The sequence below is a fragment of the Ahaetulla prasina genome, chromosome 1, assembly GCF_028640845.1.
Source record: "Ahaetulla prasina isolate Xishuangbanna chromosome 1, ASM2864084v1, whole genome shotgun sequence".
In the NCBI taxonomy this organism is placed as follows: domain Eukaryota; kingdom Metazoa; phylum Chordata; class Lepidosauria; order Squamata; family Colubridae; genus Ahaetulla; species Ahaetulla prasina.
The window spans coordinates 87,938,805-87,956,749 of NC_080539.1; the positions used below are offsets into that span (position 1 = coordinate 87,938,805).

General features: G+C 39.8%; 1 protein-coding gene across 6 annotated transcripts in view; it reads left to right on the top strand.

Annotated features, from left to right (window-relative positions):
• UNC93A (unc-93 homolog A) overlaps positions 1-16,730 on the top strand; it is a 40,121-nt gene extending 23,391 nt beyond the window's left edge. For all 6 annotated transcript variants that reach the window (XM_058167890.1, XM_058167880.1, XM_058167873.1 and 3 more), the window contains 6 exons: positions 304-533; positions 4,908-5,036; positions 7,342-7,553; positions 10,153-10,288; positions 10,664-10,795; positions 16,063-16,730. In XM_058167890.1, coding sequence (XP_058023873.1) covers positions 304-533; positions 4,908-5,036; positions 7,342-7,553; positions 10,153-10,288; positions 10,664-10,795; positions 16,063-16,334 — 1,111 coding nt within the window. In that variant the 3' untranslated portion in view covers positions 16,335-16,730. The remainder of the gene's footprint in view (positions 1-303; positions 534-4,907; positions 5,037-7,341; positions 7,554-10,152; positions 10,289-10,663; positions 10,796-16,062) is intronic.
• Positions 16,731-17,945: the final 1,215 nt, after the last annotated feature.

The following is a 17,945-nucleotide window of genomic DNA, read 5'->3' on the forward strand; positions in this document are numbered from 1 at the left end:
ATAGCGGGTGGAACATCACTTGAGTTTCTGGTGCCAACATTGCAAAGATGCAGTTTGAACTTCTGTTGGTGATGCTTTAATTCTGTACTTGTATCATGACTTCTTGAATGCAACTATATAAGGATTTGGCATGAGAGTGAAGATGACAAAACGTATGAATCATTATTTGCCCCCTTTGCATTCTGTTTTTGTTCTTGCAGAGGGGGTACAAATAATGAATTTCTCTGAAGCTCAGTGGAATCATAAGTATTTTGGGATTATGTTTTGCTTCATAAAAATAACGAAATTACATGTTTTTGGCAGGTTTACACTCATCCCCACATCTATGATCTTAGGGCTGGGAGCAGCCCCCCTTTGGTCAGCCAAGTGCACTTACCTTACTGTGGCCGGCAATTTATATGCTCAGAAAGTGGGCAAAATTGGAAAATATATAGTTACCCAGTATTTTGGAATCTTCTTTTTGATATACCGATCCTCTGGAGTCTGGGGAAATCTAATAGCATCTCTTGTCTTCGACCAGACTCCTAATAAAGGTAATTATGTTAATAGAACATGTAGTAAAGACACATGAAGTCTATGTTATTTGTAAATAATGTAATGAGAAAGGAAATATTTTAAGGCTTTTAAAATTCTTGTCCAGTATTACAGCCGACCTTTGTTCTCTTACTCTGCCTTTTGGGCTTCCAATAACTGATTCCAGATATAGTTCACGTATTGCTCTAAATCAGAACATAATTTGCTTGATTTTGGTTTAGCATATTAGATAATCCCATGCAATTTTGCACTAGTTTTACTAATCATCTGACAAAGTACCAAGGTGACTCTGACAAATAATGTTTCTAGCATTTACACTAAAAAATCATTTATATTCTGTGTTTTAATTGTTTCTATTTTAAGTTTGATTTAAACCTTTAATATAAGGATAATAGAAGCAAGATGGACTAGAAAAGTAGTCAGTTCTTCTAAGAAATTGTTTGGGATTGAATGTTACTAATTAAAATTGATCATCAATTGTGTTGTAAATGTTGTACCTTGATGAACGTATCTTTTCTTTTATGTACACTGAGAGCATATGCACCAAGACAAATTCCTTGTGTGTCCAATCACACTTGGCCAATAAAAAAAAAAAATCACTGCTAATGGGGCAATTTTACAAAATTGTATTCATAATGGATAAAATTCCCTGATTACTATTACTGACCAAACGTTACTATTAGGAACAAATCAGAAACTGTTAGTGGTACTCTTGAAATGTTTCAAAATATCATATTCCCCAGGGATAAGAACACCAAGGCACTTTAAATTTCTTTGAAACAAGGCTTAAAAAGTTTGAGAATCAAAGAATAGAATAGAATAGAATATATATTTTTTATTGGCCAAGTGTAATTGGACACACAAGGAATTTGTCTTGGTGCATAGGCTCTCAGTGTACATAAAAGAAAAGATACGTTCATCTATTCTAAGATACAACACTTAATCACAAATGGATTGTATATTTGGCCTTCATTATTTATTTTAAGTTTGATTTAAACCTTTAATATAAGGATAATAGAGGCTAGATGGACTAGAAAAGTAGTCAGTTCTTCTAAGAAATTGTTTGGGATTGAATGTTACTAATTAAAATTGATCATCAATTGTGTTGTAAATGTTGTACCTTGATGAACGTATCTTTTCTTTTATGTACACTGAGAGCATATGCACCAAGACAAATTCCTTGTGTGTCCAATCACACTTGGCCAATAAAAAAAAAAAATCACTGCTAATGGGGCAATTTTACAAAATTGTATTCATAATGGATAAAATTCCCTGATTACTATTACTGACCAAACGTTACTATTAGGAACAAATCAGAAACTGTTAGTGGTACTCTTGAAATGTTTCAAAATATCATATTCATCTCAAAGGCACAGTTATTGGTTTGGGGGACGGGGGAAATCACAAATAATTGTTCTATTTTATCATGTGCATCAACCCATTAGCAAATTCTTGACATAATTGCTTGAACTTCTGGACCACGGAAAGTAATTTAGAGAGAAGGACTTTGCAGCAGGAATGCACAAGAAAGACCACTTAGGAATTTATTTTTTTTATAACGGGATTAGAATGGCCCACAACTATGTTAGCCTTTCATAAGGACATAAAAACATGGCTATATTCTCATGCCTGGGGTGCTCAGGGTGCATATGCCCCATTTCCAGACTGTATTACTAATAGACCAAATATTTTGCTCCTATGTATATTTAATCTGGATGTTTTAAAATGTTTTTAGTATTTTTAATTGTAATATACTTTTTTGAATTGTAAGCCACCCAGAGTCATTGACTGAGATGGTTGGCTATAGAAATCGAATGAATGAATGAATGAAACTCAGAAAATATCATAGACCCCAGGGATATGATGGATTAGAAATAAGAACACCAAGGCACTTTAAATTTCTTTGAAACAAGGCCTAAAAAGTTTGAGAATCAAATAATAGAATAGAGTAGAATAGAATAGAATAGAATAGAATAGAATAGAATATATATTTTTTATTGGCCAAGTGTAATTGGACACACAAGGAATTTGTCTTGGTGCATAGGCTCTCAGTGTACATAAAAGAAAAGATACGTTCATCAAGAATTCTAAGATACAACACTTAATCATAAATGGATTGTATATTTGGCCTTCATTTTTTATTATTATTATTATTATTATTATTATTATTATTATTATTATTATTATTATTATTTATTGGATTTTTATACCGCCCTTCTCCCAAAGGACTCGGGGCGGTTTACAGCCAAGATAAAATGACAATAATATACAAATAAAACAATGAATTAAAAAACTTATTAGACATATGGCCGAATTAAAACATTAAAATGATAAAACCCCATAAAATTTATAAAATTATATCAAATATTAAAACTATTAAAATCCTATGCCAGTCCTGCGCGAATAAACAAATAGGTCTTCAGCTCACGGCGGAAGGTCCGAAGGTCCGGCAGTTGACGAAGTCCAGGGGGAAATTCGTTCCAAAGGGTGGGAGCCCCCACAGAGAAGGCCCTTCCCCTGGGGGCCGCCAGCCAACATTGCTTGGCGGACAGCACCCTGAGGAGTCCCTCTCTGTGCGAGCATATGGGTCGGTGGGAGACATTCGGTAACAGCAGGCAGTCCCGTAAGTACCTTGGCCCTAAGCCTTGGAGCGCTTTAAAGGTAGTCACCAAAACTTTGAAGTGCACCCGAAAGACCACAGGTAGCCAGTGCAGTCTGCCAGGAGTGGTATTACATGGGAGCCACATGCGGCTCCCTCTATCACCCGTGCAGCTGCATTCTGAACCAACTGGAGCTTCCGGGTGCTCTTCAAGGGGAGCCTCATGTAGAGAGCATTGCAATAATCCAAGTGAGAGGTAACCAGAGCATGAGTGACGTGCATAGGGCATCCCGGTCAAGGAAGGGGCGCAACTGGCGAACCAGGCAAACCTGATAAAAAGCTCTCCTGGAGACGGTCATCAGGTGATCTTCAAAAGACAACCGCCCATCCAGGAGAACGCCCAAGTTGCGCACCCTTTCCACTGGGGCCAATGATTCGCCCCCAACAGCCAGCCGCGGCTGCAGCTGACTGTACCGGGGTGCCGGCATCCACAGCCACTCCGTCTTGGAGGGATTGAGCTTGAGCCTGTTTCTCCCCATCCAGACCCGTACGGCTTCCAGACACCGGGACAGCACTTCGATAGCTTCGTTGGGGTGGCCTGGGGTGGAGAAGTACAGCTGCGTGTCGTCAGCGTACAGTTGGTACCTCACCCCAAAGCCATTGATGATCTCACCCAGCGGCTTCATATAGATGTTGAACAGGAGAGGCGAGAGAATCGACCCCTGCGGCACCCCACACATGAGGGGCTTCGCGGTCGATCTCTGCCCCCCTGCCAACACCGTCTGCGACCGGTCAGAGAGATAGGAGGAGAACCACTGATAAACGGTGCCTCCCACTCCCAAACTCCCCAACTGGTGCAGCAGGATACCATGGTCGATGGTATCAAAAGCCGCTGAGAGATCTAATAGGACCAGGGCAGAGGAATAACCCCTGTCCCTGGCCCTCCAGAGATCATCAACCAACGCGACCAAAGCCGTCTCCGTACTGTATCCAGGCCAAAAGCTGGACTGGAACGGGTCTAGATAGACAGATTCATCCAGGTATTGGGGTAATTGACATGCCACCACACTCTCTACAACCTTCGCCACAAAGCAAAGGTTGGAGACCGGACGATAATTTCCCAAAACAGCTGGGTCCAGGGAAGACATCTTGAGGAGGGGTCTCACCACCGCCTCTTTCAAGGCGGCAGGGAAAACCCCTTCCATCAAAGAAGCATCAATAATCCCCTGGAGCCAGCCTCGTGTCACCTCCTGCGTGGCCAGCACCAGCCAGGAGGGGCACGGGTCCAGTAAACATGTGGTGGCATTCAACCATCCCAACAACCTGTCCATATCCTTGGGAGTCACAGGGTCAAATCCATCCCAAACAGTCTCAACAAGACGAGTGTCCGACCTCTCACCTGGATCTACCCAATTTTGATCCAATCCATCCCGAAGCTGAACGATTTTATCGTACAGATAACCACTAAACTCCTTGGCACGGCCCTGTAAGGGGTCATCCCGCACATCCTGTTGAAGGAGAGAGCGGGTCACCCGAAACAGGGCAGCCGGGCGGTTATCTGCCGACGCAATATGGGAGGAAACGTAGGAACGCTTTGCTTCCCTCAATGCCACTAGGTAGGTCCTACTATAAGACCTAACTAGTGTCCGGTCAGCCTCGGAATGACTGGATCTCCAGGCACTCTCTAGTGTATTTGCATATACACCCTTCATTTTTGTCTGTATTTTGACCATTAATAAAACCCTGTTTCCTTTTTATGTTTTTAATGTATTAGCAAATCTTACAGAAGCAGATTTGGAGTGCTGTGGTGTAGGCAGCTGCATGGCAAACACCACAAATAGGACTGTGACGTCCAAAGGACCATCTAATACTTTAATCTATACTTTGATGGGAATCTACACAGGTAAGCCTTCTCAGGCACCTTTGGCATCTGATGAAGGAAAGTGTGCGTAATTTGTATGTGTAATGTATCAGAGCACATTTTAAAGTTATGTAACGCTCGATCTTAATAAAGCCAGATTCTTGGTTTAGGTAATGCTTTGATGGGAAATTACCTAGGACAGGGGTGTCAAATTCGATTTCATTGAGGGCCACATCAGTGTTTGACCTTGGGGGGCCGGGGTGAGCATGGCCAGCTTGACATCACTTGTGTCAGAGGTGCCTATGGTGACCCAAGCGCTCTGCCAGCAAAAACAGGCTCCCGAGCTCCATTTTCAGCTGCGATGGCCTCCTGCAACTCTCTGCCAGCGAAAACAGAGCTCGGAGCCGTTGCAGACAAAAATGGAGCTCAGGAGCCATAGGGTATAGGAAAATGTACGATAGTTTAATTGCAATATGAAGTCCTCTTGCATTTTTTCAAGTCTAACAGCATTGGCTAACCAGAAATGGTACACAGAGTTAATCAGTAATTTCAGAACATTTCAGTGAGGCATTCCCACCTTTGCTTCCCACTGGCTCACAAGGAACAGCTGTGCACAGATTCCATTAGGTTTTGAGAAAGAATATACGTAATACAAACCAAAGTCAACTTCTCACCTTGGCGTTCACTGCAACTAAACTAAAATATTGATGTACATTTCCAGGAGGTTATTCAAAATGCTTGATTTTCCTGGTGAATCCTGGATAAGTTCTGTTCCTCAGAAAAAAGTTTGAATACCACTAAGTCTATAATTAAGTGTTAACACCATTTCTTGGTTGGCATATAATATGATTCAATTCAACTGTAGTTAATGCAGCATGGATTTGGGTATATTTATTCCTATGTTGTGAGATCCACGGCCTGTGACAAGGGAGAGGCTACACCTCCAAATCACTGAGCCAAATATTTTCAAATTTCAAGTATTAGGGATCATAATGTTATGCTTTGACATGACATGCTTTGACTCTGTCTGAAGATAACATTTTCCATTCAAAATATGAACAGAGAAACGGTAAATCTTACCAAATTCTGAATATTTTGTGGATCATTCCAATCCAATTTTTTTTGAAAATTTTTATTTATTTTTAAACATAAAATAAAAAAACCTCATCAAATCAATTCCATTACAACATGCTGTAAGGGTGTTAACATATCTTCCTGTGCATTCACAAAATAATCATCTCTTCCATACATATATCTTATGCTCATTTTTCCTAACATATCTTTCCATTTAACCAGTTACAGAATAAATCCCATATTTTATAATATTGTTTATCTTCTTGTTCTCTAATTTCAAATGTTAATTTACTCATCTCTGCACATTCCAACATTTTTCTAATTATTTCATCTTGCAAAGGTAACTTTTCATTTTTCCAATTTTTTGCAAATACAATCCTAGCTGCTGTAATAATATTCACAATCAAATATTTTATATCTCTAGTATATATCTCCGGTATAATTCCCAACAGAAAGATTTCTGGCTTAAAGTCAATATGCTTTTTAATCATTTTTTCCAATCACGTGTGTATTTTAGTCCAATATCTTTTAGCTTCAATGCATGTCCACCACATGTGGTAATATGATCCAGGTATCTGATGACATTTCCAACATTTTTCAGATTTGTCCTTAGACATTCTAGCAATTCTTTTCGGGGGTAGATGCCACCTGTAAAACATCTTATACAAATTCTCTTTAAATGCTGTCGACATCATCATTTTATAATTATACATCCACAATTTCTGCCAGTCATCTAGATCTATCCCATGACCAAAATTCCTCCCCCACATTCCAATCCATTTTATTGGATTGAATTTACTTCAACTTCCATCAATATAATATCATAAAAATTAACATTTCCGCTTTCGGTATAATGTCCCTTCAGATGTAATTCAGAAAATGCTATCACTGCAAGGAAATGGCTCAAAAAATATGCTCATCTGGGGTTGAAGCAATATTGACAGATGTGTGATACAGTATTCATGCTAATCTCCATAAAGCCTTTGATTTGACCTGGAATGGTAACAAATGTTTTATGCAGCAGCAGATTGTGAGATTGTTTTTTACCCTGTTAGCTGTCATAACACAAACGTCATAGCGGAGCAAAAAGAATTGTGAAAAACGGATGCTCAAACAGTATTTTGCTTTGGGTTAAAGTAAGACATTTTTAATATTGCTAATTGAAATTAGTAGCACTTAATAAGCCAAGAAATATGACTTTATTATTAAACACCAATTTTTCCAATGTACCCTGTTAATTATGTTTGTTCAAATATTTCCTTTCATTTCACAGCTAGTGAGATTCTAGCTGTGTTGCTAGTGATTATATTTCTGGATCAAATCTCAACCAACCAAGCCGAGAGTGAAGAAAAGTCTGTGTCATCCTTTAGATCCACTTTTCTGGAAACATTTCAACGTCTTAAAGATAAACGCCAGTGTCTCTTGATACCTTTGACTATGTACAGTGGACTTGAACAAGGATTCCTGGCTAGTGACTATAATAAGGTTGGTTATAAAATATAGGTTTATCTAATCTATTTCAGGTGCTAAGTGAAAAAATGCAGAAGGAGCAGAAGTTCAGCAGAGAAATGCACCACAGAGTACCCAGTGTAGACTCTCTCTCAAGGAACCAGAAAATTCATCTAAATGATGTGCCACCAGATGTAGTCATCTGTACATTTCCTTTGGCTCTAATTCTTGGAAATATTTTAAAAAGAAACAATACAATCAGTTAGGAATTGTATTGGGATTAAAGACGCATAAGTGAAGGTAGCAAGGCCTTCTAGGAAAACTATTTCCTAGGCATAGTTTTTGTTTCTGTACATAGTATAAACTGTTAATTTATAAACCACTTCAAGTGGTTTACTCAAAAAGTAGGTAGGTAGGTGATAGATAGATAGATAGATAGATAGATAGATAGATAGATAGATAGATAGATTCATTCATTCATTCAGTCAGTCAGTCAGTCAGTCATTCATCCCTTTGATTTCTATAGCTGCCCATCTCAGCAAACAACTCTGGGCAGCTCACAATTCAAAACATATATTACAATTAAAATTTGAAAAACATCATAAAACAATAAAAAAATGTTAAAACAGCAAAAGATATTAAAACGTTTGAGTACATACAAAAACAAGACACCTGTCCCGTTAATGATATAGCGAGGAGGCAGAACCCTTGGCGCATGTAGTGCTCCAAGGTCAGGAGCATAGCCAGGTTTTTATATTCCAGTTGCATTAGAATTAAAACTTTCAGAATTCCTCATTCAAAGAATTCCATCTTTGCTAAGAATTCCAATGTGTTGAAATGACTGGGTATTTGTTTAATTACATTTATATGGCCACTGGTGGAATCCTGAGTACTGAACAAATATGAAAACATAATATAGAATAATTTTTAAAAAAACAAGTTGAGGCACCTATTTAAAAAACTCATCATCAACATGTTACACACACAAATGCCAGAGTTCCATTAGTATCCAGTTCCAATGCTGGAGGAAAAGGCGAGTCTTTACAACCTCCCAGAAGGCCGAAAGGGGTAGGTAGGTCTGTCCAGGGGGAGGCTCTTCCACAGGACAGGCACCATGAGAGAGAAGGTACACTTCCCAGAACCTCCGAGTTGACTTTGTTTCATCAAGGAGACCCTGAATATGTTACCTCTATTAGATTGCTGGAACAGGCAGAAACCAAAGGGCTAGGCTATCATGCAATTACAACACACCCGGAGGATACTACTTTGAGAATGAGTAGGTTATGTCTTTTCAACTCCCGGTCCAGTTTTCACTTGTTTTTGTATTTAAGAACAGCTGCAATAACTGATCAAAGTCCTAGCTGTCTACCCATATTGCACACAGCTGCACGCTGCATTTAGAGGCTCTATAGCGAGACAGAGAATAGAGCTTTATTGATCATGTACGTGTTGCATGAATATTCAACACCTGCACTCTGAAGCACTCATCAGGCCTTTAACTGCAAACAAGAAAATTGAAGCTGCTGCTCTGTATCTATATATATAAAAGAGAAAACCACTCATGCATTAATCATGAAATCTCCAGAACCGTAAAGCCTACAAACTTGAAATTTGCCACGTATGTTCCTCTTGGCTCCTGGGTGCTCACTAAGAAAAGATTTTTCGAAATGACCATCAGAGCATTAGTATTTCCTATATTATTATTAACACACTCTGATGCTAAGGAGTTCTACTCCCCCTCCCCACCTGAAAATAAATCTGTTCCAAATGCAAAACACAAGCAGAGGAGAGGAGTTTCAGTTTTACTTTCACAGAAGCAAGCAGCTTTACTACAGAATAGTTGAGCTAACCCACCCCCACCGTCCTTCTTGCCTCCTTCTTGCTCACACAGCAAATACTATTTGAGTTTCCAAACACCCCTCAACTCTCTCACACATTGACAGGATGCTAGCCAGATGAATACCGATGGATGCTGCGGGCTGGGACATTCTATTCCCCCTCCCCCTCTGTTCCAACTGCCAGTTGCATTATATTAACACACTCTGATGCTACGGAGTTACACATTCTACATTAGGTTTCAGGCTGTAAGTGTCAATTTATCAAGCCCGAGCACATAGTTTTGTAGCAAAGCACGGGCATCCAGCTAGTAATAAAATAACCAGGGGTGGGCTGCTGGGATTCGCAGGGATTCAGGAGAACCTCTAGCTAAGATTCTGTGCAGTTTGGAGAACCCCCAAATCCGACTCCTGGCTGGCCCCGCCCACCCTGCTCCGCCCTTCCCAGGAGTCCCCACATGGCCCATTTTAGATGTAAGTAAGTGCAGGGCATGTGCAGAGGCTCAGGTAGGGCAAAAAACGGGCTTACCAGAAGTTTGTGAAGGCCAGAAACGGGCCTGTTCCTGGCCTCCAGAGGGCCTCCAGAGCCTGAGGAGGCTATTTTCACCCTCCCGGAGGCTTGAAGACAGCCTCTGGACAAAAACAACCACCCATCCACTGTGGTGCAGGAGGCTGACTCGGCCATACCCACTAGGGCTACGCCCACCCAACAACTGGGCAGAGAACCCCTTGCTAAAATTTTTGAAGCCCACCCTTGAAAATAACTGTGGGCACCTCTCTCTTTCTCACTTTCTTTCTAGTCCTATGTGACCTGTGCTCTTGGGATAAACTTCGTTGGGTATGTGATGATCTGCTTTTCAGCTACAAACTCACTTGCCTCCTTGCTGTTTGGCAAGATTTACCAGTTCACCGGTAGAAAGGTTCTGTTTACATTGGGTAAGTAAAAGCTAACTGGGTGCTTGTCTACTGTAATGGCCTGGGTGGATTTGACTTGAGCTTTGAAGAATAGGATGTAAGTTAAGCAATTACTCAAGGACATAGTCAATCTAGATCTGGCTGAGGAATTCTAGGAGTTGAAGTCCTCCAGGTTTAAAGTTGTCAAGGTTGGAGACCTCTGATCTAGAGAACTTCCTCTCACTAGCAAGATAACAAAGCAACTGTCCCAATAGTTATATAAGTATATTTGCTGAATCAGTAACTTTACTGAAAAATTCTCCAAGGGTCCTACGAAGCCAAGCAGTTCTTAAATTCATAAAGTGTGAATTGGAATGTGCTTTACTGTTTTCTCATGATCTTTGCCTCGTCCAACAGGTGCCATTCTCCATCTCAGCTGCATAATAGTGCTATTGCTCTGGAAACCTCACTCAAACCAACTTGCCCTATTTTTTATAATACCTGCCATCTGGGGTGTAGCAGATGCTATCTTGCAAACACTAACCAACGGTAAGCATTTATAGTGAGAAAAGGCCAGCAGATAGTTGAAATAGGATTGTAGGCTTTATGCAAAAGAGATAATAACAGCAACTGTATTAGCCTTACTGGAAAGGGCCTCTTTGGCATGAACTGTTGGACTGATCTATGTGGTGTTTGTGGCTGGCCATTTAGGCCTGTCCTTCTGTGCATAATAATCACACTCTATTTCTATGCAAATTTGATAATTTTTTTTTTAAAAAATCTGCAGGAAGATCCACCTACATTTCTGTGTCTGTAAAAATGTATACAATTTCTTGAACATATATATATATATATATATATACACACACACACACACACACACACACACACACACACACACACACACACACACCATATTTTTGGGAGTATAAGATGCACCTTTCCCCGCAGAAAAAGAGGGTGAAAATCTGGGTGCATCTTATAGTCTGAATGTAGCCCACGCAGCTTCTCAAAGGGAGGTTTCAGAGGCTGAAAGAAGCTTCAGAAAAAAAGCCCCCAAACAGAGCTTCAGAAAAAAAGCCCCCCAAATAGAGCTTCAGAAAAGAAGCTCCCAAACAGAGCTTCAGAGGCTTTTTTTCTGAAGTTGTTTTGGAGACTTTCAGAGGCAGAAAAAAGTTTTTTCTGAAACAGAATTTCAGAGACAGGAAAAAAAAGCAAAAAAAAGAATAAGGCACAGAACTCGCAACCAAGGAACCTGTTGCTAAAATTCACCTCTGGGAACAGCTGATTGGGGGTATTCTGGGAGACCGATCCATCTGCCAATCAGCTTTTTTCTTATTTTCCTCCCCAAAAACTAAGATGCGCCTTATACTCTGGTGCATCTTATTATCCGAAAAATACGGGTAGTTGCATTTTTCCTTAATATGTGCCTTTTAATGCAATGCTTTTTACAAAGCATGCTCTCTTTTTTTATCACCTTCTCCATTTCAGTAGGAAGAAAATACATTGTAAAAATCTGAAAAGGGGAAAAACCTGAAGGATTTTGTATTGCAGTTTGGATAGTCAGGGTTTTGGATGCATTCCGTTCCCTTTAAAATAATGAACTAAGTAAACTTCATTCCAAACCCATAAAATTGTTTGATCCCTGAGGATTGTTAAAACTTAGCAACACTTAATACGTTTATCTCAGAAGGCAACATATTCTGCATACTCTATCTAGAATTTCACTGCCAAGGAGCGGCCTGGCATTAGTCAACCTTAGTAAGACTCTTTGAAGGAGGTGGGTTTTTTACTATTTGCCACCTTGAAGTTCCGCACCACTCTGCAACCAGCCTTGTTTACGTTTCAGTCAAAGATCTTTGTGTGTTTCTGCTTGCCTTTTCAATTCCGAGAAATGGTAAGCTCAAATTACTAAACTAACACCAGAAAAGGAGAGGAAAAGAACAGGAACATTAAGAAAGATCATTGTTAAACTATCATAATGTAACATAACAGCCTATTTTATATCTGTTGTTTTTTACAATCCATTTGAAAGTTATGGGTGAAGATCAGTGGTGGGTTTCAAATTTTTTTACTACTGGTTGTGTGGGTGTGGCTTGGTGGGCGTGGCTTGGTGGGTATGGCAGGGGAAGGATACTGTAAAATCTCCATTCGGTCACCAATCCAGGGGAAGGATACTGCAGAATCCCCATTTCCTCCCCATCAGCTGGGACTTGGGAGGCAGAGAATAGATGGAGGTGGGGCCAGTCAGAATTTTCACTACCGGTTCTCCGAACTACTCAAAATTTTCACTACTGGATCTCCAGAACTGGTCAGAACCTGCTGAAACCCACTTCTGGTGAAGATTTATTTTTATCATTCACATTGACAAATAATATCCAGCAGACCTTAGCTGATCTCAAAAGCTAAGCAAGATTAACTCTGATGAATAATTAGAGGGGAATTGCCTAGGATTCCCAGAATTGTAGGCTGGACAGAATTTTTTTAAAAGTAATATGAAACTCTGAAGAAAACAATGGCAAATTATATATCACATGCACCAAATCATTACATAGATCAGGGATCTCCAACCTTGGCAACTTTAAGACCTGTGGACTTCAACTCTCAGAATTCCTCAGCCAGCCTTGCTTGAAGTCCACAGGTCTTAAAGTTGCCAAGGTTGGAGTCCCCTTACCTAGATGACTTGAAGGCATCCTTGTGTTTATATTGTACCTTCTAAACAAACTTTTTAAAGGGGAGGTGTGACTTAAAACCAGAAGGCATTTAAAATTACTATTTGCATAAATGCACTTATGTCTGAGAGTATAATTAAATAAAATGTTACATAGAAAGAATTAACAGTTTATAAAATAAACTGTTGAGTAGAAAACATCTTAAAGAATTTACTGTAGAGGATGGAGAGGAGAAGAGGGACAATGTGTGTGCATTTATGAACTTCTCTTTGTGGGATTATTTGGTTTAGCAGGGTCTGGGCTATTTTTTTTAAAAAAACTTTATATATTTTCTTTCTCAATTATGGGAGACATCACAACACTAAGAATAAAACTTAAGTTCTTAGATTGTACATCAGGTTCTGTAGGATATAGCAATAGCACTTAGACTTATACACCACTTCACAGTGGTTTACAGCTCTTTCTGAGCAGTTTACAGAGTCAACACACTGCCCCCAACCATCTGGGTCTTCATTTTACCCACCTGGAAAGATGGAAGGCTGAGTCAACCTTGAGCCTGGTGTGATTTGAACTGCCAAATTGCAGGCAGCCAGCAGGTAGCAGGAGTAGCCTGTACTACTGCATTTTAACCACTGCGCCGCTGCGGCTCAATATAATGGTTAATATCAGCGGTGAAATCTGGTCAGATCTATCCAGCTTGCGCGAACCGGTAGCGCCAGCAGGAGGTTCCTCCCCCTGCCGGGATGTCATTATGTCCCATTTTTTAGCTTCTGTGCATGTGCAAAAGGCTTTGCGCATGTGCAGAAGAGGCGCATGTGAGCACAGAGAGCACGCACATGTGTGCTCACACTCCCGAACTGGTAGCGAAGTAAGTGTATTTCACCGCTGGTTAATATGATGGGCCAAGTCCACCCTTACCTCACTCAGTCATTTTATGCCATTTAATCCCTCCGCAACTTCACAGGCAGTGGTTGCAGCCAGAAATCAGCAGATGAAGGCTATGTGTTCTCCTGTGAGCTTCTTAATTATCTAAATCAACCTTTCTCAATCTTGGCCACATGACGAGGGGTGGACTTCAACTAGTCAAGGTTGAGAAACACTGATCTAAATTATCTAATGGTTACATGCTAAGTAATGTTCATTGGGCACTGGTGTTATAAAAGCTGCATAACCACCTGAAGAATCTAATTTCTGTTCCTGTAGTCTCCATAAAAGACCCTGTATGCTCTCCTTAAATGCTCAGAAGTTTGTTCTTTTTCTTTCACAGAGTAGTTAAATAGTAGAGCCATGCTTTAGGATTGCAGATATTGTCCATGTACCAACTGCAATAGGGACCGGCTATTCTGTTGCTAGGTGATGCAGTTTTTAAGTGAAAGGGTGACTGAGATGACTTACACTGTCCGTTCTAGTTGTGGTCATTAAGCAAACCACTGCAGGCGATTAAGTGCAACATCACATAACTGGGTCTTCTTGCAAGTTTCCTTATTGGCTTGCTTGTCTGAAGTCAGCTGTGAATGTCACAAATGGCAATCACATGTTCACAGGATGCTGCGATTATCCTAAATTCACACCAATTGCAAAGCACCCAAATCACAATCACGTGATCATAGGGATGCTGTAATGGCCACAGCTTTGAGGACCAGTCATAAATCTCCTTTTTCAGTGTTGTCATCACTTCAGACAGTTGCTGAATGAGTGGTCAGTAAGCAACGACTATCTATATACTACTCCAAGCTACATACGGTATAAGAACATCTCAATTTAAAAGCCAGCAACATTGCTGAGTCTTGGCCCAGTTCTCTTACCAAAGGATCATAACATTTTAAGGAGAATGGACAAAAATTCATTAGCATTCAGAATCGAAGCAAGTCGCTCCCAAAGCTATCTTTCAGAGTTGGAAGCTACTACTAATCAAGAGCTCCCCTAAAGCACATCTAAAGAAATGCAGAATTCAGTCTCATTCATTCCCGATATATTTGTTCGAATATATGTGCGCTGCATTTAAATTTGCAAAGCTAAAAATATCTCAAGCAGCAAATGAGGGCAAACCCACTTCTCTGTCTAAAAAGAGAAAAGACTCAATGAAGTTGAGTCATCTCAAATGAGCTAAGTGCCAGAGCTCACTGTAACAGCATTGCTGAAAAAGCATTAAGAGTTGTTAACCTAATCTTGCGTAGCTTCTTCTCTGGTAATATTGAACTGCAAACTAGGGCATACAAAACTTTTGCCAGACCAATTCATGAATACAGCTCATCTGTCTGGAACCTGCACTGCATATCGGACATTAATACAATCGAGAGAGTCCAGAGATACTTTACAAGAAGAGTCCTCCATTCCTCTATCCATAATAAAATACCTTATGCCACCAGACTCCAAATTTTGGGCTTAGACAACTTAGAACTATGCCGACTGCAATCTGACCTAAGCATAGTACATAAAATTATCTGCCACAATGTCCTACCTGTCAATGAATATTTCAGCTTCAACCACAACAATACAGGAGCAAATAATAGATACAAACTCAAGGTAAACCACTCCAAACTCGATTGCAGAAAATATGACTTCAGCAACAGAGTTGTCAATGCCTGGAATACACTACCTGACTCTGTAGTTTCTTCCCCAAATCCCCAAAACTTTAACCTTAGACTGTCTACTGTAGACCTCACCCTATTCCTAAGAGGTCTGTAAGGGGCGTGCATAAGCGCACCAGCATGCCTACCGTCCCTGTCCTAATGTTTTCTTTTATTCGTATCCTTTTCATGTGTTTAGAATTACGTTTACACTTGTATCTGTCATAAAATACATGCTCGATGAAATAAATAAATAAATAAATAAATAAATAAATAAAATAAAATAAAATAAAATAAAAAAGGTTTGCCATTCAGAGCAAAGATATGGGAGCCAAAGAGTTTAATGTGATCAGAACACTGCTTCCCTGCAGCCATAAAAGGTATCCCAATCTATAACAGAGTGCCCTGCAAATACTTGATACAAAAGGGGAGGTATAATAAAAGATTTTAATGCAGAATCACCTTTGTTTGAAATAGGTGACAACTGTTGTTTAAGAAGACATAAATCTGAGCTGATGTCATAATGATTATCTGATATCATTCTCTCTCTCTCTCTCTCTCTTTGTTTTTATAGCTCTCTATGGAATTTTATTTGAGAAGCACAAAGAGGCAGCCTTTGCAAATTACCGCTTGTGGGAGTCATTGGGCTTTGTCATAGCCTTTGGCTACAGCACCTTCTTAAGCGTCTCCATCAAACTGTATATTCTAGTAACTGTACTGATTGTGGCAATGGTCTTATATGGAGCAGTCGAATACCTGGAATCCAAAGTGTCTTCTAGAACACCTCACACTGCTAACCAGGAGCCAATCATATCACAGCAAAATGCTCAGTCAACCAATCTCTAAGTAAGGAAATCTATGTAGAAAAGATTTCTACAAGAAAATCTATGTATTTAGAATCCTTTTCTACATAGATCAAAGCTTGCATAAGGATATTTACCAGACAGCAGAGAAGGGCCTGAATGATGGCCATGAGAGGGCTCGAGGCACTGCTATAACAACGTGCGTAGGATTTTTTGGATTCTTCTTTTGTGATAAGACTGTGCAGTATTATGAACTTTCCTCATACAGACTAAGCCCAACCTACTTCATAGGATGGTTGTTATGGGGAACAAATCAGAGGATGGAGTCCTGTGTAGGCCACCTGAATTGCTGGAGCAAAGATAAATAGTCAACAAATATAGCACTGATTTTCATTTTATCTATTTTTTTTAAAAAATGTGGTTTTTTTTTCAAAATCAATAAAATATTCCTAGACTTACTTTCTTTCTTTTTTTAATTGTATAATCTCTACCCTTTTTCTCTGCTGGTGATTTTTTTTTTTTATTTATTGCACTATTTTAAAAATTAAAATTAAAAATAAAAACTACACTACTTTATGGATCCCGGTAAAAGAAAGTATAGAAATTATCACAGTGCGTAAGAAGCATTTGCCCAGTTGAAATTGGGGGGAGGTCCTTCCTCGTCAAGTAGCCAATGAACTGTGAAGTTAGTTTCTATTGGCTGAACCACTCTGGCCAATTGAGTGCCTTTTAATGCAATGCTTTTTACAAAGCATGCTCTCTTTTTTTATCACCTTCTCCATTTCAGTAGGAAGAAAATACATTGTAAGAATCTGAAAAGGGGAAAAACCTGAAGGATTTTGTATTGCAGTTTGGATAGTCAGGGTTTTGGATGCATTCCGTTCCCTTTAAAATAATGAACTGAGTAAACTTCATTCCAAACCCATAAAATTGTTTGATCCCTGAGGATTGTTAAAACTTAGCAACACTTAATACGTTTATCTCAGAGGCAACATATTCTGCATACTCCATCTAGAATTTCACTGCCAAGGAGCGGCCTGGCATTAGTCAACCTTATAAGACTCTTTGAAGGAGGTGGGTTTTTTACTGTTTGCCACCTTGAAGTTCCGCACCACTCTGCAACCAACCTTGTTTATGTTTCAGTCAAAGATCTTTGTGTGTTTCTGCTTGCCTTTTCAATTCTGAGAAATGGTAAGCTCAAATTACTAAACTAACACTACAAAAGGAGGGGAAAAGAACAGGAACATTAAGAAAGATCATTGGTAAACTATCATAATGTAACATAACAGCCTATTTTTATATCTGTTGTTTTTTACAATCCATTTGAAAGTTATGGGTGAAGATCAGTGGTGGGTTTCAAATTTTTTTACTACCGGTTGTATGGGTGTGGCTTGGTGGGCGTGGTATGGCTTGGTAGGCGTGACTTGGTGGGCGTGGCAGGGGAAGGATACTGTAAAATCTCCATTCGGTCACCAATCCAGGGGAAGGATACTGCAGAATCCCCATTTCCTCCCAATCAGCTGGTATTTGGGAGGCAGAGTATATAGATGGTAGCGGGGCCAGTCAGAATTTTTATTACTGGTTCTCCGAACTACTCAAAATTTCCACTACCAGATCTCCAGAACAGGTCAGAACCTGCTGAAACCCACCTCTG